Genomic DNA, 22,983 nt, shown 5'->3' with positions numbered 1-22,983 from the left:
CATCTTATGCCCGTCTTGGGTCTGCCCTTTTAGCTGCGGCTCGTGCCCGTCTCTGGAGCTCCTTTAAGTGGCGCTCTTAATCCCCTCTCCTTGCGCACCAGGAAACAAAGAGGGAAGAAAAAGTCTCTTGCCTCTTCGGCAGGTCCAGACTTTCCCCCAGACTCCCTCCCGGCTAGCCGTGGTGCACCATCCCCCTGTAGGCTGTGTTCACACCGCCAACCCTAGTCCTCTCCCGGCGCTCTGACCGAAGCCCGAGCCTCAACTCCCTGCCCCGCCCGCCCCGGCAGGTGAGCAGACAAGCCTCTCGAGCGGGTGAGTGCCAGTCGGCCCTGATCCTCTGTGTGGGAATCTCTCCGCTTTGTGCTCCACACCCCTGTTGGTATGCTCTCCTCCAGGTCTCCGAAGCTTCCCCCCTTTGCCGCCTGCGAAGGGGCTTCTACTGTGTAGAAACCCTTCCTCCTTCACAGCTCCCTCCCACTGGTGCAGGTCCTGTCCCTATTCTTTTGTCTCTGTTTATTGTTTTTTCTTTTGCCCTACCCAGGTACGTGGGGGGTTTCTTGCCTTTTGGGAGGTCTGAGGTCTTCTGCCAGCATTCAGTAGGTGTTCTGTAGGAGTTGTTCCACGTGTAGATGTATTTCTGGTGTATGTGTGGGGAGGAAGGTGATCTCTGTGTCTTACTCTTCTGCCATCTTCCCGGAAGCTATGTGTATTAATTTTGTAACCTGCAACTTTACCAGATTCATTGATGAGCTATAGTAGTTTTCTCGGAGCATCTTTAGGATTTTCTATGTATAATATGTCATCTGCAAATAGTGACAGTTTAACTTCTTTTCCAATTTGGATTCCTTTTATTTCTTTTTCTTCTCTGTTTGCCATGGCTAGGACTTCCAAAACTGTTGAATAATAGTGACAAGAGTGGACATCCTTGTCTTGTTCCTGATCTTAGAGGAAATGTTTTCAGATTTTCACCGTTGACTATGATGTTAGCTGTGGGTTTGTCATATATGGCCTTTATTATGTTAAGGTATGTTCCCTTTATGCCCACTTTCTGGAGAGTTTTTATCATAACTGGGTGTTGAATTTTGTCAGAAGCCTTTTCTGCATCAGTTGAGATGATCATATGGTTTTTATTCTTCAGTTTGTTACAGTGGTGTATCACATTGATTGATTTGCAGATATTGAAAAATCCTTCCATCCCTGGGATAAATCCCACTTGATCATGGTGTATGATCTTTTAAATGTATTGTTGGTTTCAGATTGCTAGTATTTTGTTGAGGATTTTTGCATCTATGTTCATCAGTGATATTGGCCTGTAATTTCTTTTTTTGTGGTATCTTTGGTTTTGTAATCAGGGTGATGGTGGCCTCACAGAATGAGTATGGGAGTGTTCCTTCCTCTACAATTTTTTGGAACGGTTTCAGAAGGCTAGTTGTTAGCTCTTCTCTAAATATTTGATAGAATTTACCTGTGAAGCCATCAGGTCCTGGACTTTTGTTTTTGGGAGTTTTTTAATCACAGTTTCAATTTCATTACTTGTGATTGGTCTCTTCATATTTTCTATTTCTTCCTGGTTCAGTCTTGGGAGCTTGTACCTTTGTAAGAATTTGTCCATTTCTTCCAGGTTGTCCATTTTATTTGCATACAGTTGCTTGTAGTTTTTTATGATACTTTTTATTTCTGTGGTGTCGGTTGTAATTTTTCCTTTTTCATTTCTAATTTTACTGATTTGAGTCCTCTCCCTTTTTTTTCTTGATGAGTCTTGCTAAAGGTTTATCATTTTGTTTATCTTTTCAAAGAACCATCTTTTAGTTTCATTGATCTTTGTTGTTGTTTTCTTTGTCTCTATTTCATTTATTTCTCCTCTGATGTTTATGATTTCTTTACTTCTACTAACTTTAGGTTTTGTTTCTTCTTTCTCTCATTGCTTCAGGTGTAAGGTTAGGTCATTTATTTGAGATTTTTCTTGTTTCCTGATGTAAGATTTTATTGCTATAAACTTCCCTCTTAGAACCGCTTTTGCTGTATCCCATAGGTTTTGGATCATTGTGCCTTCATTTTCATTTGTCTCTAGGTATTTTTTTATTTCCTCTTTGATTTCTTCAGTGATCCATTGGTTGTTTAGTAGCATATTGTTTAGCCTCCACGTGTTTGTGTTTTTAACTTTGTTTTTTTTCTTGTAGTTTATTCCTAATCTCATAGTGTTGTGTTTGGAAAAGGTGCTTGATATGATTTCAATTTTCTTAAATTTACCAAGGCCTGCTTTGTGGCCCAGCATGTGGTCAGTCTTGGAGAATGTTCTGTGTGCACTTGAGAAGAATGTGTATTCTGGCTGCTTTTGGATAGAATGCCGTATAAATATCAATTAAGGCCATCTGGTCTAATGTATCATTTAAGGCCTGTGTTTCCTTGTTGATTCTCTGGATGATCTATCCTTTGATGAAAAGTGGGGTGTTAAAGTCTCCTACAGTATTCTATTATTTTTAAATCAAACTTTTTATTTTGAGATCATTGTAGTAGACTCACAAGCAGTTGTGAGAAATGATACCAAGAGATCTCATGTACCCTTTCCCCAGCTTCCTCCAGTGGTAACACCTGGCAAAACTATACTATAATATCACAACCAGGATATCGACATTTACACAGTTAAGGATTCTGTCACAACAAAGATTCCTCATGTTACCCTTTTATAGCTGCATTCACCTCAGCCTCCCCTTTTACACACCTCCACTCTCCCTCTTCCAATTCATGACCCCTGGGAACCATTGATCTGGTCTCCAATAATTTTGTCATTTCAAGAATGTTATAAAAATGGAATCATGCAATATGTAGTCTTTGAGATTACTTTTTTTCTCTCAGCTGTAATTCTCTGGAGTTTTATACATATTGTTGTTGTGTTTATCTGTAGTTTATTCCTTTTTATTGCTGAGTAGCATTCCATGGTATGAATGTAGTACAATTTGTTTAACCTGTTGAAGAACATCTGAGTTTTTTTCCAGTTTTTGGCTATTATGCATAAAGCTGCTATAGATATTCGTGTATAGGTTTTTATGTGAACATATGTTTTTATTTTCCTGTGATAAATGCCCAAGTAGAATTACAAAGCAGTGCCAAACTTTTCCAGAGGGCTATAACATTTTACATCCTCACCAGCAGTGTATGAGTGATCCAGTTTCTCTACATCTTTAGCATTGATGTTGTCATTTGTTTAAAAAAATTTTTTTATTGAGGTATAGTCAATGTACAAAATCATATAATTTCAGGTGTACAACAGATTCACAATTTTTAGAGGTTATACTCCATTTACAGTTACTGTAAAATATTGGCTATATTCCCTGTGCTGTATAATATATCCTTGTGGCTTATTTATTTTATACATAGTAGTTTGTACCTCTTAATCCCCTACCGCTATCTTGCCTGTCTTCCTTTCCCTCTACCCACTGGTAACCACTGGATTGTTCTCTTTATCTGTGATTATTTTTCCTTTTTGGTACATTCAGTAGTTTGTTGTATTTTTTAGATTCCTCATATAAGTGATATCATACAATATTTGTCTTTGTCTGACTTATTTCACTTAGCATAATACCTGCCAAGTCCATCCATGTTGTCGCAGATGGCAAAATTTCATTCTTTTTAAAGGCTGAGTAGTATTCCATTCACATCTTCTTTATCCATTCATCTGTTGATGGACACTTAAGTTGTTTCCATATCTTGTGGCTATTGTAAGTAATGCTGCTATGAACATTGGGGTGCATGTATCTTTTTGAGTTAGTGTTTTCATTTTTTTGGGATATGCACCCAGGAGTGGAATTGCTAGATCATATGGTAGTTGTATTTTTAGTTTTTTTTGAGAAACTTCCATACTGTTTGCCACAGTGGCTGCACCAATTTACATTCCCACCAACAGTGTATGAGGGTTTTTTCTTCTCTGCATCCTCGCCCACATTTTTTGAGTTCTTTATGATGACAGCCATTCTGACAGGTGTGAGATGATATCTCCTTGTGGTTTTTCATTTGCATTTCTTTAATGGTTAACAATGTTGAGCATCTTTTCATGTGCCTGTTGTCCATGGGAAAAGGTTTATTCATGTCTTATGTCCATTTTTAAATTGAGTTATTTGGGTTTTTTTGATATTGAGTTGTGTGAGCTGTTTATATTTTGATTATTAACCCCTTATCAATATTATCATTTGCAAATATTTTTCCCATTCAGTAGATTGTCTTTTTGTTTTGTCAAAGGTTTCCTTTGCTGTGCAAAAGGTTTGATTATGTCCCATTTGCTTATTTTTGCTTTTATTTCCTTTGCTTCAGGAGAAAGGTCAAAAAAATATTGTTGTAATTTATGTCAAAGAGAGTTCCACCTTATCACAGTTTCAATTTCATTACTTGTGATTGGTCTCTTCATATTTTCTATTTCTTCCTGGTTCAGTCTTGGGAGCTTGTACCTTTGTAAGAATTTGTCCATTTCTTCCAGGTTGTCCATTTTATTTGCATACAGTTGCTTGTAGTTTTTTATGATACTTTTTATTTCTGTGGTGTCGGTTGTAATTTTTCCTTTTTCATTTCTAATTTTACTGATTTGAGTCCTCTCCCTTTTTTTTCTTGATGAGTCTTGCTAAAGGTTTATCATTTTGTTTATCTTTTCAAAGAACCATCTTTTAGTTTCATTGATCTTTGTTGTTGTTTTCTTTGTCTCTATTTCATTTATTTCTCCTCTGATGTTTATGATTTCTTTACTTCTACTAACTTTAGGTTTTGTTTCTTCTTTCTCTCATTGCTTCAGGTGTAAGGTTAGGTCATTTATTTGAGATTTTTCTTGTTTCCTGATGTAAGATTTTATTGCTATAAACTTCCCTCTTAGAACCGCTTTTGCTGTATCCCATAGGTTTTGGATCATTGTGCCTTCATTTTCATTTGTCTCTAGGTATTTTTTTATTTCCTCTTTGATTTCTTCAGTGATCCATTGGTTGTTTAGTAGCATATTGTTTAGCCTCCACGTGTTTGTGTTTTTAACTTTGTTTTTTTCTTGTAGTTTATTCCTAATCTCATAGTGTTGTGTTTGGAAAAGGTGCTTGATATGATTTCAATTTTCTTAAATTTACCAAGGCCTGCTTTGTGGCCCAGCATGTGGTCAGTCTTGGAGAATGTTCTGTGTGCACTTGAGAAGAATGTGTATTCTGGCTGCTTTTGGATAGAATGCCGTATAAATATCAATTAAGGCCATCTGGTCTAATGTATCATTTAAGGCCTGTGTTTCCTTGTTGATTCTCTGGATGATCTATCCTTTGATGAAAAGTGGGGTGTTAAAGTCTCCTACAGTATTCTATTATTTTTAAATCAAACTTTTTATTTTGAGATCATTGTAGTAGACTCACAAGCAGTTGTGAGAAATGATACCAAGAGATCTCATGTACCCTTTCCCCAGCTTCCTCCAGTGGTAACACCTGGCAAAACTATACTATAATATCACAACCAGGATATCGACATTTACACAGTTAAGGATTCTGTCACAACAAAGATTCCTCATGTTACCCTTTTATAGCTGCATTCACCTCAGCCTCCCCTTTTACACACCTCCACTCTCCCTCTTCCAATTCATGACCCCTGGGAACCATTGATCTGGTCTCCAATAATTTTGTCATTTCAAGAATGTTATAAAAATGGAATCATGCAATATGTAGTCTTTGAGATTACTTTTTTTCTCTCAGCTGTAATTCTCTGGAGTTTTATACATATTGTTGTTGTGTTTATCTGTAGTTTATTCCTTTTTATTGCTGAGTAGCATTCCATGGTATGAATGTAGTACAATTTGTTTAACCTGTTGAAGAACATCTGAGTTTTTTTCCAGTTTTTGGCTATTATGCATAAAGCTGCTATAAATATTCGTGTATAGGTTTTTATGTGAACATATGTTTTTATTTTCCTGTGATAAATGCCCAAGTAGAATTACAAAGCAGTGCCAAACTTTTCCAGAGGGCTATAACATTTTACATCCTCACCAGCAGTGTATGAGTGATCCAGTTTCTCTACATCTTTAGCATTGATGTTGTCATTTGTTTAAAAAAATTTTTTTATTGAGGTATAGTCAATGTACAAAATCATATAATTTCAGGTGTACAACAGATTCACAATTTTTAGAGGTTATACTCCATTTACAGTTACTGTAAAATATTGGCTATATTCCCTGTGCTGTATAATATATCCTTGTGGCTTATTTATTTTATACATAGTAGTTTGTACCTCTTAATCCCCTACCGCTATCTTGCCTGTCTTCCTTTCCCTCTACCCACTGGTAACCACTGGATTGTTCTCTTTATCTGTGATTATTTTTCCTTTTTGGTACATTCAGTAGTTTGTTGTATTTTTTAGATTCCTCATATAAGTGATATCATACAATATTTGTCTTTGTCTGACTTATTTCACTTAGCATAATACCTGCCAAGTCCATCCATGTTGTCGCAGATGGCAAAATTTCATTCTTTTTAAAGGCTGAGTAGTATTCCATTCACATCTTCTTTATCCATTCATCTGTTGATGGACACTTAAGTTGTTTCCATATCTTGTGGCTATTGTAAGTAATGCTGCTATGAACATTGGGGTGCATGTATCTTTTTGAGTTAGTGTTTTCATTTTTTTGGGATATGCACCCAGGAGTGGAATTGCTAGATCATATGGTAGTTGTATTTTTAGTTTTTTTTGAGAAACTTCCATACTGTTTGCCACAGTGGCTGCACCAATTTACATTCCCACCAACAGTGTATGAGGGTTTTTTCTTCTCTGCATCCTCGCCCACATTTTTTGAGTTCTTTATGATGACAGCCATTCTGACAGGTGTGAGATGATATCTCCTTGTGGTTTTTCATTTGCATTTCTTTAATGGTTAACAATGTTGAGCATCTTTTCATGTGCCTGTTGTCCATGGGAAAAGGTTTATTCATGTCTTATGTCCATTTTTAAATTGAGTTATTTGGGTTTTTTTGATATTGAGTTGTGTGAGCTGTTTATATTTTGATTATTAACCCCTTATCAATATTATCATTTGCAAATATTTTTCCCATTCAGTAGATTGTCTTTTTGTTTTGTCAAAGGTTTCCTTTGCTGTGCAAAAGGTTTGATTATGTCCCATTTGCTTATTTTTGCTTTTATTTCCTTTGCTTCAGGAGAAAGGTCAAAAAAATATTGTTGTAATTTATGTCAAAGAGAGTTCCACCTGTTTTCTTCTAGGAATTTTATGATTTCCGGTCTTACATTTAGGTCTTTAATCCAGTTTGAGTTTATTTTTGTATATGATGTTAGAAAATGTTCTAGTTTCATTCTTTTACATGTAGCTGTCCAGTTTTCCCAGCACCACTTATTGAAGAGACTATCTTTTCTCCATTATATATTGTTGTCTCCTTTGTCGTAGATTAATTGACCATAGGTGTGTTAGTTTATTTCTGGCTCTCTGTTCTGCTCCAATGATCTGTGTGTCTGTTTTTTCTGTTTTTATGCCAGCATCATACTGTTTTGATTACTGTAGCTTTGTATTATAGTCTGAAGTCAGGGAACGTGATACTTCCAGCTCTGTTCTTTCTCAACATTGTTCTGGCTATTGGGGGTCTTTTGTATTTCCATACAAATTTTAAAATTATTTGTTCTAGTTCTGTGAAAAATGACATTAGTATTTTAATAGGGATTACATTGAATCTTCAGATTGCCTTTGGTAGTATGGTCATTTTAACAATATTAGTTCTTCCAGTCCATGAACACAGTATATCTTTCCATCTGTTTGTGTCATTGTCAGTTTCTTTTATAAGTGTTGTATAGTTTTCCTTACCTCTTTGGGTAGGTTTATTCTTAGGTATTTTATTCTTTTTGATGTGACTGTTTTCTTAATTTCTCTTTCTGATAGTTTATTGTTAGTGTATAGAAATGCAACAGATTTCTGCGCATTCATTTTGTATCCTGCAACTTTACCAGATTCATTGATGACCTCTAGTAATTTTTTGGTGGCATCCTTAGGATTTTCTATCTATAGTATTGTGTCATCTGCAAACCATGACAGTTTTACTTCCTCCATTCCAGTTAGAATTCCTTTTATTTCTTTTTCTTATCTAATAGCCGTGGCTAAGACTTCCAATACTATGTTGAACAAAAATGGTGAGAGTGAGCATCTTTGTCTTGTTCCTGATCTTAGAGGAAATGCTTTCCGCTTTTCACCATTGAGTACGATGTTAGCTGTAGGTTTGTCTTATATGGCCTTTATTATGTTGAGGTATGTCCCGTGTCCCCTGCATTGGCAGGCGGACTCTCAACCACTGCACCACCAGGGAAGCCCTGGACTTTTGTTTTTTGAGAGTTTTAAAAAACAGATTCAGTCTCATTACTGGTAGTTGATCTCTTCATATTTTTTATTTTTTCCTGGTTCATTCTTTGGAGATTGTACATTTCTAGGAATTTGTCCATTTCTTCTAGGTTGTCCATTGTATTGGCATACAGTTGTTCTTAGTAGTCTCTGATGATCCTTTGTATTTCTATGGTGTCTGTTGTAACTTCTCCTTTTTCATTTCTGATTTTATTGATTTGGGTCCTTTCTCTTTTTTTCTTGGTGAGTCTGGCTGAAGGTTTATCAATTTTGTTTATCTTGTCAAATAACCAGCTCTTAGTTTTATTGATCTTTTCTATTGTTTTTTAAAGTCTCTATTTAATTTGTTTCTGCTCTGTTCTTTATGATTTCTTTCCTTCCACTAACTTTGGGTTTTGTTTGTTTTTCTTTTTCTAGTTCCCTTAGGTGTCATGTTAGATTGTTTATTTGAGATTTTTCTTGTTTCCTGAAGTAAACTTGTATTGCTATAAACTTCCCTCTTAGAACTGCCTTTTTACTGTATCCTGTAGATTTTGGATTGTTGTGTTTTCATTTTCTTTTGTCTCCATGTATTTTTAAATTTCTTCTTTGATTTCTTCAGTGAACCATTGCTTGTTTAGTAGCATATTGTTTAGCCTCCACATGTTTGTGTTTTTTACAGTTTATTTTTCTTGTAGTTGACTTCCAGTCTCATAGCATTGTGGTTGGAAAAGATGCTTGATATGATTTCAGTTTTCTTAAATTTACCAAGGCTTGTTTTGTGGTCTTGTACATGAACTATCCTGGAGAATTTTCCACGTGCATTTGAAAAGAATGTGTATTCTGCTGCTTTTTGATGGAATGTTCTATGTGTATCTATTAAGTTCACCTGGTCTAGTGTGTCATTAAGGCCAGTGTTTCCTTATTAATTTTCTGTTTGGATGATCTGTCCATTGATGTAAATGGGGTGTTAAAGTCCCCTACTATTATTGTATTGCTGTCAACTTCTTCCTTATATCTGTTAGTATTTGCTTTATGTATTTAGATGCTCCTATGTTAAGTGCTTATATATTTGCGATTGTTGCATCTTCTTGGATTAAGCCCTTGATCATTATGTAATGTCCTTCTTTGCCTCTTGTAACATTCTTTGTTTTAAAGTCTATTTGATGCAAGTATTTCTATCCTGGCTTTCTTTTGATTTCCATTTGCAATGAATACCTTTTTCCATCCCTTCATTTTCTGTCTGTTTGTGTCTTTAGATCTGAAGTGAATCTCTTGTAGGCAGCATATATACGGGTCTTGTTTTTGTTTCCATTCAGCCACTCCATGTCTTTTGATTGGAGCATTTAGTCTATTTACACTTAAAGTAATATTGATATGTATGTTCTTATTGCCATTTTATTAATTTTTTTAAGGTCTTTTTCGTTCCTTTCTTCTTCTTTTGTTCTTCTTGTGATTTGATGACTGCCTTTAGTGCTATGTTTGGATTCCTTTTTCTTTTTTTTGTGTGTATCTATTATAGATTTTTGGTTTGTGGTTATCATGAGATTTATATATAGCAATATATATATATTTGATTGTTTTAAGTTGTTGATCTCTTAATTTCAAATGTATTTTAACAACCTTGCATTTGTACTCTCCTCCCCTCATTATTATTCTTTTTGACATAGCATTTTACATCTGATTGTTTTGTGTATCCCTTAACTGCTTATTGCAGGTATAGATGATTTTATTACTTTTGTCTTTTAACCTTCCTACTAGCTTTGTGCCTGGTTGATTTTCTATATTTACTATGAGTTTACCTGAGCTTTTTCCTGTTGTAATTTTCATGTTTCTAGTTGTGGCCTTTTTTTTTGCTTATGGAAATCCTGTTAACATTTCTTGTAAAGCTGGTTTGGTAGTGCTGAACTCTTTTAGCTTTTGCTTGTCTGTAAAGCTTTTGATCTCTCCATCAAATCTGAATGAGTGTCTTGCTGGGTAGAGTATTCTTCATTGTAGGTTTTTCCCTTTTATAACTTTAAATATATTGTACCACTGTCATTAGTTTTTATTATAACCTTTCTGATAGGTGTGAAGTGATAGCTCATTAAAGTTTTAATTTGCATTTTCCTAATGGCTAATGATATTGAATATCTTTTCATGTGGTTATTTGGCATCTGTGTATCTTTTTGTTTAATTTTAATTTTTTAAATTTTTATTTTTTTATTATTTTTTAAAATTCTTTTAAATTTTATTTTTGGCTGTGTTGGTCTTTGTTACAGTGTGCGGGCTTTTCTCTAGTTGCATTGAGCGGGGGCTACTCTTCGTTGCAGTGCGTGGACTTCTTATTGTGGTGAGCTTCTCTTGTTGCAGAGCACAGGCTCTAGGCACGTGGGCTTCAATAGTTGCAGCACGTGGGCTCTAGAGACCGTTGTGGCACACGGTCTTAGTTGCTCCATGGCATGTGGGGTCTTCCCAGACCAGGGCCTGAACCCATGTCCCCTGCATTGGCAGGCAGATTCCCAACCACTGCACCACCAGGGAAGTCCTTTTTTTAAATTTTTAATTAAAAAAAAATTTTTTTTTTTTTGTCTGCATTGGGGTTTCGTTGCTGCGCGCGGGCTTTTCTCTAGTTGCCATGCATGGACTTCTCCCTGCAGTGGCTTCTTTTGTTGTGGAGTCTGGGCTCTAGGCACACGGGCTTCAGTAGTTGTGGCACATGAGCTCAGTATTTGTGGCTCGCGGGCTCTAGAGCACAGACTCGGTAGTTGTGGGGCATTGGCTTAGTTGCTCCATGGCATGTGGGATCTTCCCAGACCAGGGATTGAACCCATGTCCCCTGCATTGGCAGGTGGATTCTTAACCACTGTGTCACCAGGGAAGTCCCATCATCTGTCTATTTTTAGGTGAGATGTCTCTTCATGTCTTTTGACCATTTTCTGATTGGATGTTTTTCAAACTGTTGAGTTTTGAGAATTCTTTATATAATCTAGATACTAGTCCTTTGTCAGATATGTGGCTTGCAAATATTTTTTCCCAGTCTGTAGCTTGTCATTTCATCCTCTTTACAGGGCAAAAGTTTTAAATTTTGGTGGAATTCAGGTTATCAATTTTTCCTTTTATGGTTCATGCTTTTGGTATCAAGTGTAAAAACTGTTTCCCTAGTTTAGATCCTGAGAATTTCCCCCTAAGCTTTTTTCTTCTGAAATCAAATTTTTATGTTTTACATTTTAGTCCATGACCCACTGTAAGTTAATTTTTGTATGGGGTGTGAGGTTTAGGTTGAGGTCCTTTTTAAATTTTTTTTAAACCTATGGATATCTAATTGTTCCAGGACCATTTGCTGAGAAGGCTATTTTTCCTTTACTGAATTGCTCTTTTACACCTCTGCCAAAAATCAGTTTGGCATATTTATACAGATTTATATCTGGGTTCTCTATTCTACTCCATTGATCTATGCATCTATCCTTTGACAAATACTACACAGTGTTTATTAGTATATAATAGTATGGCTTGAAATCAGGTAAAATGCTTATCCCATTTTATCCTTTTTCAAGACAGTTGTAGCTTTTCTAGTTCCTTTGCCTTTTCATATAAATTTGAGAAGAATACTGTCTGTATCTAAAAAAACCCATATTGCTGGGAATGTAGGTTTAGGGGTTTTGGGTAGATGGTTTTTACCAAATTGATTTTTAAATTGGTGGTGCAGCCAGTTGACTTATTGAAAGGAAGGGTCTTGATGGCCTTATGGAATGGTCAGGTGGTCTGTGTTGCTAATGACTCAGAAGGTCCACTGTCCTGCCTCAAAATGTTTCTCCCAATCTGAATGAAATACACTAGCTAGACACTCATTGTTTTGAGTAAAGGCATTTTTTTTTTAATGTAAAACTTCTTAGAAAGGTCAACATTTTATACTGCTGTCATTTTTACAGCAGTGGAATAGTTTCTCTGTTTCTTTCCTCCTTACGCAAGCACAAAAAGCATGGATGGGTGGGGAAAGGAAGGAAGAACAATTTTTGGATCAGAGAATGCTTCGCTTGCACAGCAGGAGGTTACTAAGTGCTTTTTCCAGTTGAAGCACAGACAGGAGTTTTGAAAAGGATCTGAAGCCTAATTTAACCTTTTAAAAATTTTGCATCATTTTTATATTAAATAACTATAATTTTAAAAGTATAGATACTACATTTGAGAAGTTTATTTTACAATTTATTTTCAAATGGCTCTGCATTTGTTTAAAATACTGCATTTGTTGATGCCTCCTCCAAAGTGCATCTTGCAAAAAGCAAAAGCATCCTGCTAATGATAGCTCTTTTCTCAAGAATGACAGCATGTTCTTATTTTACTTACACAATGAGATGATATATCACCAAGTTATAAGAATGAAGCACACATTATATTTCACAAAAACCATCTAAGTTTTACTTACCTCATCTGGGAACATAATTTTAGTATTTCATATCTTCTCAAGTTTCACAGAAACGTCCTAAGTAATTAGCCTATGTAGATACAAAGAATTTGAAAGCGTTATTGTATTTTCTTGTTGCAGTTTTACTTACAGAAAACTATTTACAATTTAATAGCATTGAAAACTTTTGTTCAATATATTTGTTTTACACAGTGATTCAGGTTGTGCTAAGTGAAGTATGGAGTCTACTCCTATGGACCTATTACTTTGTAATTTGTCTTGTTTCCTAGATCATAATGAGTATCATGTTTTGGCTTCCTTTCCTGAACTTTTAGAAGACCTGTTCTACAAAATGTATATTTCACTTATTTTCAGCTTTCCCCACCATGATTGCTATGGTGTAATAACATTTTGATAGCTTTCACAATTGTGAAGTTTATACTGTTTGTATTTTGTACATCAGGCTGCACATAAGCTCCATCCAGCAAGAGTTTTATTTAAAATAAGGATATGGCACTTTCCCAGGAGCAGGGAAAGAACTGTGATTAGTAGGTTAAGGATGAAATTTCCTTAGAGTAAGAATATAATTTTCAAATTGATGAGAAGGAACCAAAACTCATGATGGGCAAAGGGATTGTAAGAAAATACCCTTATTCTCTGCATTAGTTCAGGTCTCTTGACCTGGATGAATTATATTCCTGGGGACTGATAGTACCTTTCAGTGGGATTGCAAAGCCACTCTTGATGATCTTTGAGAATGCGTAGAGAGTAAGAGGATAGTGTACAAATACCATTCCATGTATAGAATGACCATAAATTACAACCAGTGAACTCCCAGACAGGATTCTAGAATATAATATTAAAGGGTGATTTGTGGGCTTCCCTGGTGGTTCAGTGGTTGAGAATCCACCTGCCAATGCAGGGGACACAGGTTCGGGCCCTGGTCCAGGAAGATCCCACATGCCATGGAGCAACTAAGCCCATATGCCACAACTACTGAGCCTGTGTGCTGCAACTACTGAAGCCTGCGTGCCTAGAGCCCATGCTCCACAACAAGAGAAGCCACTGCAATGAGAAGCCCATGCACCGCAATGAAGAGTAGCCCCTACTCGCCACAATTAGAGAAAGCCGTGCATAGCAGTGAAGACCCAACACAACCAAAAATAAGTAAATAAAATAAATACATTTATAAAAAGAAAAAAAGGTGTGATTTGTGAGGAGATATTAGAGCAAATACTAACCCTTGAGCCAATTTTATGTTCTTGAAGAGAACCAGCACGTAGACCTTGCCATTCCATTTTGTGTAAAGTCACTAGATCCAGGAACTGTAGTTGACATAGAACATATGGACTTTATGAAGGCATTTGACAAAGTTTGTCCTAATATTCCTAAAGACAGTATGAATAAATACAAACTGGTTACACAAATAATTGTGTAGTTTAATAACCAGCTGAAGCGCTGTATCTGTGATGTGCAGAGTAGTGGATTAGTATCAACCAAGCAGATATGACATGCCATAGCCTCAACTTAGTCATATTCAACATTTTTTATCAATAAATTAGATGAATAAAACAACTTGCAAGGATCAATTTTGCAGAAGATACAAAGCTTAGAATTTTCTGGGTACTGAAGTCACTAAAGTCTGAGTTTAAAACGTACATATGGGGCTTCCTTGGTGGTGCAGTGGTTGAGAGTCTGCCTGCCAATGCAGGGGACACGGGTTCGTGCCCCGGTCTGGGAAGATCCCACATGCTGTGGAGCAGCTAGGCCCGTGAGCCGTGGCCGCTGAGGCTGCATGTCCGGAGCCTGTGCTCCACAACGGGAGAGACCACAATAGTGAGAGGCCTGCGTACCTCAAAAAAAACCCCAAACAAGCAAAAAACATACATATGTATGTGTATATATACATAAAAAATATATTTTATTTATTTATATTTGCAGTTATATTTCTTGTTGTGCCCTTGCATCTGAAAAGCCAAATGCTCACATAATAGAATAAGGGTTATTGGTTGTAAGGGATAGGTAGCTTCAGGGGAAAAAGAGAATAGTGGAGGAAGATTGGGCATGGATCCTGAAGGGCAAGTAGGGCAACTAGGTCTCAGCAGGGACTGAAGTAAGGAATTGGAAGTTCACTGGGTATGAGACACTGACTGGTTCCATATTTTCCTCTCTTACTCTGGATCCACAATGTCTTTTTCTCATCTTCTCTCTATGTGTCTGCTCATTTTTCTCTCTCATCTCAATAATGTGGCTTACTCTGTACATTGCACGTGACCCTTCTTTATTATGGCCACCCTAAAAGTGTCCAAATTGCCTGGTCTTCAACACTTACAGGCCTAGCTGGCTCATCCCAGCTCAGGGCTTGGTTCTTCTAGGTCTTATGTCCAACCCTCATCCACCACTCAGCCATGGTAGGGTGGATGGGTGGAGGGGGTTTTAGTCATATAACCACACAGAGCAACCAGGACTGTGGAAGGTGGATTCTCTTCAAAAGGGGAAATAAGTGGGAAGGAATGGATTGGTATATTCAGTATAATGAGACATGGTTTTACAGTGCAGTGTGGTTTTTTTTTTTTTTCCTGCGGTACGCGGGCCTCTCACTGCCGTGGCCTCTCCTGTTGCGGAGCACAGGCTACGGACGCGCAGGCTCAGCCACTATGGCTCACGGGGCTATCCGCTCCGCAGCACGTGGGATCTTCCCGGACCGGGGCACCCCGTGTCCCCTGCATTGGCAGGCAGACTCTCAACCACTGCGCCACCAGGGAAGCCCAAGTGCAGTGTGTTTTAAAATAGGGGCTTTATTTAACATAAAAGCCAGTTATAGTATATAATAGCAACATATAATTGCCAAAAATACAAAAGACCATTGTGATCTAAGGTTGAGTAAGATGATGTTACTAATGGTATTATTAATGAGATATTATAATGAGGGAAGTTTGAATCGTCTCTTATTCTGCTTTAGTGAGACCAGATGAAGTATTCAATTCTGGGCGCCATACCTTGAAACAGATAGAGAACACTGGAACAAGTTCAGAGAAAATTATCTAGAATGAGGAAGAAATTCAAAACCATGTCATATGGGAAACAGCTGAAGGAATTGGAAGTGTTGACCTGGAGAATTAGAAGATACAGAGTGTTCCTAATAGCTGTCTTTAAATATTAGAATAAGGCCTGGGTTATTCCTCATGGTTGCCAGGTGGTTTAGGACCTGTGGATGCTGCAGGGAGGAAGATTTGGGGTCAGCAAGAGAAAGAATTTCCTCATAGACAAAACCATCAGAGGATGGAACAGGCTGCTTTACAAAGTAGTTTCCCATCACTTGGGACGCTGAAATAGAGTCTGGATAACAACTTATCTAGCTTGGAATAGTCTCAATGAACCCATCCAGAGCTTGAACCAGGTTATATTTATGATTTCTTTCAAACTTCTTTTATAAATCTGTAAATTTGGTGTCAGTGGCAGTTAGGTGATTGATGTAGTCATTCATCTGTATCCCATAGTATTATATCATGGTTTTTAATTTGAATTTTTTATTATTTAAGTTTAAATGAGAAAAACGTTAATGTATAAAAATTTTTTTTTGAATTTTATTTTATTTTTTATAGAGAATGTTCTTATTAGTTATCCATTTTATACATATGTCAATCCCAATCTCCCAATTCATCCTACCACCCCCCCTACCACTTTCCCCACTTGGTGTCCATACGTTTGTTCTCTACATCTGTGTCTCTATTTCTGCCCTGCAAACTGGTTCATCTGTACCATTTTTCTAGGTTCCACATTTATGCGTTAATATACGATATTTGTTTTTCTCTTGCTGACTTACTCTGTATGACAGTCTCCAGATCCATCCACGTCTCTACAAATGACCCAATTTCATTCCTTTTTATGTTTGAGTAATATTCCATTGTATATATGTACCACATCTTCTTTATCCATTTGTCTGTCAATGGGCACTTAGATTGTTTCCATGACCTGGCTATTGTAAATAGTGCTGCAATGAACATTGAGGTGCATGTGTCTTTTTGAATTATGGTTTTCTCTGGGTATATGCCCAGTAGTGGGATTGCTGGGTCATATGGTAACTCTATTTTTTCATTAGGTCCCATTTGTTTATTTTTGTTTTTATTTCCATTACTCTAGGAGGTGGATCAAAAAAGATCTTGCTGTGATTTATGTCATAAGAGTGTTCTTCCTATGTTTTCCTCTAAGAGTTTTATAGTGTCCCATATAGGTGCGTGGGTTTATCTCTGAGCTTTCTATCCTGTTCCATTGATCTATATTTCTGTTTTTGTGCCAGTACCATACTGTCTTGATTACTGTAGCTTTGTAGTATAGTTTGAAGTCTGGGAGCATGATTCCTCCAGCTCTGTGTTTTTCCATCAAGGCTGCTTTGGATATTCGGGGTCTTCTGTGTCTCCATACAAATTTTAAGATTTTTTGTTCTAGTTCTGTAAAAAAATGCCATTGGTAATTTGATAGGGATTGCATTGAATCTGTAGATTGCTTTGGGTAGTATAGTCATTTTGACAATATTGGTTCTTCCAATCCAAGAACATGGTATATCTCTCCATCTGTTTGTATCATCTTTAATTTCTTTCATCAGTATCTTATAGTTTTCTGCATACAGATCTTCTGTCTCCCTAGGTAGGTTTATTCTTAGGTTTTTTTATTCTTTTCGTTGCAGTGGTAAATGGGAGTGTTTCCTTAATTTCTCTTTCAGATTTTTCATCATTAGTATATAGGAATGCAAGAGATTTCTGTGCATTAATTTTGTATCCTGCTACTTTACCAAATTCGTTGATTAGCTCTAGTAGTTTTCTGGTGGCATCTTAGGATTTTCTATGTATAGTATCATGTCATCTGCAAACAGTGACAGTTTTACTTCTTCTTTTCCAATTTTCCAATTTGTATTCCTTTTATTTCTTTTTCTTCTCTGCTGTGGCTAGGACTTCCAAAACTATGTCGAATAATAGTGGCAAGAGTGGACCTCCTTGTCTTCTTCCTGATTTTAGAGGAAATGCTTTCAGTTTTTTCACCACTGAGAGTGATGTTTGCTGTGGGTTTGTCATATATGGCCTTTATTATGTTGAGGTAGCTTCCCTCTATGCCTACTTTCTGGAGAGTTTTTATCATAAATGAGTGTTGAATTTTGTCAAAAGCTTTTTCTGCATCTATTGAGATGATCATATGGTTTTTCTTCTTCTGTTTGTTAATTTGGTATATCACATTGATTGATGTGCGTATATTGAATCCTTGCATCCCTGGGATACATCCCACTTGATCATGGTGTATCATCCTTTTAATGTGTTGTTGGATTCTGTTTGCTAGTATTCTGTTGAGGATTTTTGCATCTATATTCATCAGTGATGTTGGTCTGTAATTTTCTTTTTTTGTAGTATCTTTTTCTGGTTTTGGTATCAGGGTGATGGTGGCCTCATAGAATGAGTTTGGGAGTGTTTCTTCCTCTGCAATTTTTAGGAAGGGTTTGAGAAGAATGAGTCTTAGATTTTCTCTAAACGTTTGGTAGAATTCACCTGTGAAGCCATCAGGTCCTGGACTTTGTTTGTTGGAAGATTTTTGATCACACTTTCAATTTCATTACTTATGATTGGTGTATTCATATTTTATGTTTCTTCCTGGTTCTGTCTTGGAAGGTTATACCTTCCTAAGAATTTGTCCATTTCTTCCAGGTTATACATTTTATTGGCATAAACTTGCTTGTAGTAGTCTCTTATGATGCTTTGTATTTCTGTGGTGTCCATTGTAACTTCTTTTTCTTTTCTAGTTTTATTGATTTGAGTCTTCTCCCTCTTTTTCTTGATGAGTCTGGCTAAAGGTTTATCAATTTTGTGTATCTTCTCAAACAACCAGCTTTTAGTTTTATTGATCTTTGCTATTGTTTTCTTTGTTTCTATTTCATTTATTTCTGCTCTGATTTTTATGATTTCTTTCCTTCTACTAGCATTGGGTTTTGTTTGTTCTTCTTCCTCTAGTTCCTTTAAGTGTAAGGTTAGATTGTTTATTTGAGATTTTTCTTGTTCCTTGAGGTAGGCTTATATTGCTATCAACTTCCCTCTTAGAACTGCTTTTGCTGCATCCCATAGGTTTTGGATCATTGTGTTTTCATTGTCATTTGTCTCTAGGTATTTTTTGATTTCCTCTTTGATTTCTTCAGTCATCTCTTGGTTATTTAGTAACATATTGTTTAGCCTTCATGTGTCTGTGTTTTTTAATGTTTTTTTTCCCTGTAATTGATTTCTAATCTCATAGCATTGTGGTCACAAAAGATGCTTGATATGATTTCCATTTTCTTAGATTTACTGAGGCTTGATTTGTGACCAAGATGTGATCTATCCTGGAGAATGTTCTGTGTGCACTTCAGAAAAAAGTGTAATCTGCTGTTTTTGGATGGAATGTCCTATAAATATCAATAAAATGTACCTGGTCTATTGTGTCATTTAAAGCTTGTGTTTCCTTATTAATTTTCTGTTTGGATGGTTTGTCCATTGGTGTAAGTAAGGTGTTAAAGTCCCCCACTATTATTGTGGTACTGTTGATTTCCCCTGTTTTAGCTGTTAGCACTTGCCTTATGTATTGAGGTGCTCCTATCTTGGGTGCATATATATTTATAATTGTTATATCTTCTTCTTGGATTGATCCCTTGATCATTATGTAGTGTCCTTCCTTGTCTCTTGTAACATTCTGTATTTTAAAGTCTATTTTACCTGATGAGTATTGCTACTCCAGCTTTCTTTTGATTTCCATTTGCATGGAATGTCTTTTTCCATCCCCTCACTTTCAGTCTGTATGTGTCCCTAGGTCTGAAGTGGGTCTCTTGTAGACAGCATTTATATCGATCTTGTTTTTGTATCCATTCAGCAAGCCTGTGCCTTTTGATTGGAGCATTTAATCCATTCACGTTTAAGGTAATTGTTGATATGTATGTTCCTATTACCATTTTCTTAATTGGTTTGGGTTTGTTTTTGTAGGTCCTTTTCTTCTCTTGTGTTTCCCAGTTAGAGAAGTTCCTTTAGCATTTGTTGTAGAGCTGGTTTGGTGGTGCTGAATTCTCTTAGCTTTTACTTGTCTGTAAAGCTTTTGATTTCTCTGTAGAATCTGAATGAGATCCTTGCTGGGTAGAATAATGTTGGTTATGGGTTCTTCCCTTTCATCTGTTTAAATATATCATGCCACTCCCTTCTGGCTTGGAGAGTTTCTGCTGAGAAATCAGCTGTTAACCTTATGGGAGTTCCCTTGTATGTTATTTGTCGTTTTTCCCTTGTTGCTTTCAATAATTTTTCTTTGTGTTTACTTTTTGTCAGTTTGATTACTGTGTGTCTCAGCGTGTTTCTCCTTGGGTTTATCCTGCCTGGAGCTCTCTGCACTTACTGGACTTGGGTGGCTATTTCCTGTCCCATGTTAGGGAAGTTTTAGACTATAATCTCTTCAAATATTTTATTGGGTCCTCTCTCTCTCTCTTCTCCTTCTGGGACCCCTGTAATGCAAATGTTGTTACGTTTAATGTTGTCCCAGAGATCTCTTAGGCTGTCTTTATTTCTTTTCATTCTTTTCTCTTTTTTCTGTTCCACAGCAGTGAATTCTACCATTCTGTCTTCCAGGTCACTTATTTGTGCTTATGCCTCAGTTGTTCTGCTATTGATTCCTTCTCATGTATTTTTCACTTCAGTTATTGTATTGTTTATCTGTTTGTTTGTTCTTTAATTCTTCTAGGTGTTTGTTCTTTAATTCTTCTAGCTCTTTCTTAATCATTTCTTGCATATTCTCGATCTTTGCCTCCACTCTTTTCCCGAGGTGTTTTTTTTTTTTTTTTTATCATTTTCACTATCATTATTCTGAATTCTTTTTCTGGAATGTTGCCTATCTCCACTTCATTTAGTTGTTTTTTGGGGTTTTATTTTGTTCCTTCATGTGATACATATCCCTCTGCCTTTCCATCTTGTGTATCTTTCTGTGAATGTGGTTTTTGTTCCACAGGTTGCAGGGTTGTACTTCTTCTTGCTTCCGCTGTCTGCCCTCTCAAAAATTATTATTAGTTTGTTTCAACCGTCTCTGGTACAATGGCATGGATAGGCACAGATGGTGGATGGCATTGATAGGCAGATATGGTGGCATCACTCAGTTATAGGAGCAGTTTCTACAGTCCTAAGGGAGGTTGCATTAAGAGTAAGCATTCCTTGTATAATCTAAGAGTTTTAGTGCCCTGGAGCAAATATTTAACAAAGCTTTGTCCTGTCTTTGTGAATAGCGAGACAAGTAGAGGCCACTTGAAGAATATTTGTATACTTGAGACAGAAAAAAGAATTACCTTTCTCTTGACTTTGCTAAAATTCCATTTTTCACTGCCCCTATCTGGCCAAAGATATATAAGCATTTTATCTGAAGGAAGTCAGAGGATTTAGCTGACATTCATATGGTAGATAAATATGATACAAATGGTTACAGGCATAAGTGCTGATTTTAAAATAGACTTGGGTTTAATGCCGACTTCTCTACTTAGCAGCTGGTTATCTAACTTCAGTAGTCCCCATTTCCTTAAGTGTAAAATAGGTATAATCATACCTACCTGAGGGGAAAAGTACTATCTGATTTAGGCAGAAGACATGAGGTTCAAAGTGTTTCTCCTATATCTGGTTTTATGACAGAATGTTAAATTCTATAAAAATCTTAAAAAACTGAACAGGAACTTAGAGTTCATTTGGCCCAATGCCATAATTTTATAAATGAGGGAAATGAGATCTGAAGAAGCTAAGAAACATCTCCAGGATCACAGTGCAGTTGGAAGTGAAAGGCCAGTGATTTATTCCCACATCGTGGAAAAGTCATCTTAAAATAAGAATTGTAAAGATGTTTTCATCATTTTTAGTTTTATTTTATGGAAAATATTTCAAGAGTAAGTCTTTCTTAGAGATACCATGGAGAAATTATTACTCTGAACAACCCTATTCTAATTCCAAGATTTTGTGTCAGTCGATATCATGCCAGTTTTTAAAATTTTATCCAGATGTATGCAGTGTTGCAAGTATTACTCCATGGCATAGCACAGTATACATTTACTTCATTTAACCAATATGGTTACAATAACATCTTCAGCTGAACGTTATGTTTTGGAATTAAAAAACTATCATTTCAGTAAATGTCTGTTCTATTTTCTAGATGTCTCCAGAAGAAAAAGTTTGTAAGTACTGTGGAGTCAGCTATCTAATTCTTCATGAGTTTAAGGCTATGGAAGAAAAAGTGAAAGCGATGGAAAAAGAGATGAAATTTTATCAAGGAAGTGTAGAACGTGAAAAGAGCCTTCAAGAAACACTACAGGCTCTTAGCCAAGATTTTGAACAGTACAAAATTGACAGTGAATCCAAAATGGAAAGGTTAGAATATGTTATTCTTTTCTGTCATTTATTTAGTTTGGAAGAAAAGTACAGAGTATAGACTTGACTTTGTTTTTCTAGAATTTCTCTTCATCAAGTATAATTTATATCTTAATACATTTGAGTTTGTTTATTATTACTGATTACTAAATATACTTCTTAAATATAATTTGAGCATTCCTTTGAGGTGTATATTTCTATCAATAATTAGAAACTAATTGATTCAGTAACTATAAGTTGTGATGGGTTGATTTAACTTTTCCCCAGATATATATGTTAATTTTATCATTAGGAAAGTTTATCTATCAAAAATCAGGTGAATTTTGGTAGATTTGATATCTAACATTTGTTTTTAAACGTGCTTGAATATTTAGATTTATAGAATAAGGCTTTCACGTTATGAAAAGGAGGCCAAAACATTAAAATTGGCACATGATTCTAAATCAGTGAAACTGGAATAAAATTAAAGATTGGTTTCCTAATGTTGAGTCTAATCAGCAAGTTAGTCTGCCTAAGGACACCTCACTGAGCTTACACAAACACTTCTACAAAAGGGTTTTTGCTGTTGTTTCATGGCTTTTCCTTTGAATGAATATGTCTCCATTTAAAATATCGACAGTTGGGGCTTCCCTGATGGTGCAGTGGTTGAGAGTCTGCCTGCCGATGCAGGGGACACGGGTTCGTGCCCGGGTCCGGGAAGATCCCACATGCCACGGAGCGGCTGGACTCGTGAGCCATGGCCGCTGAGCCTGCACGTCCGGAGCCTGTGCTCCGCAAGGGGAGAGGCCACAACAGTGAGAGGCCCGCGTACCGCAAAAAAAAAAAAAGAAAAAACAAAAGAAAATATCGACAGTTGATGTTAGTAAACTATGAACTAATGAATATAA

The 22,983-nt window shown here is 36.4% G+C and overlaps 1 protein-coding gene across 1 annotated transcript in view; it reads left to right on the top strand.

Moving 5' to 3' along the window:
* LOC112397062 (uncharacterized protein MCAP_0864-like) overlaps positions 1-22,983 on the top strand; it is a 235,657-nt gene that overhangs the window by 10,074 nt on the left and 202,600 nt on the right. The window contains exon 4 of the mRNA XM_024741141.1: positions 21,882-22,096. Coding sequence (XP_024596909.1) covers positions 21,882-22,096 — 215 coding nt within the window. The remainder of the gene's footprint in view (positions 1-21,881; positions 22,097-22,983) is intronic.

The sequence above is a fragment of the Neophocaena asiaeorientalis genome, unplaced genomic scaffold, assembly GCF_003031525.2.
Source record: "Neophocaena asiaeorientalis asiaeorientalis breed wild unplaced genomic scaffold, Neophocaena_asiaeorientalis_V1.1 scaffold556, whole genome shotgun sequence".
In the NCBI taxonomy this organism is placed as follows: domain Eukaryota; kingdom Metazoa; phylum Chordata; class Mammalia; order Artiodactyla; family Phocoenidae; genus Neophocaena; species Neophocaena asiaeorientalis.
This window is presented reverse-complemented; position numbering and strand designations above follow the sequence as displayed.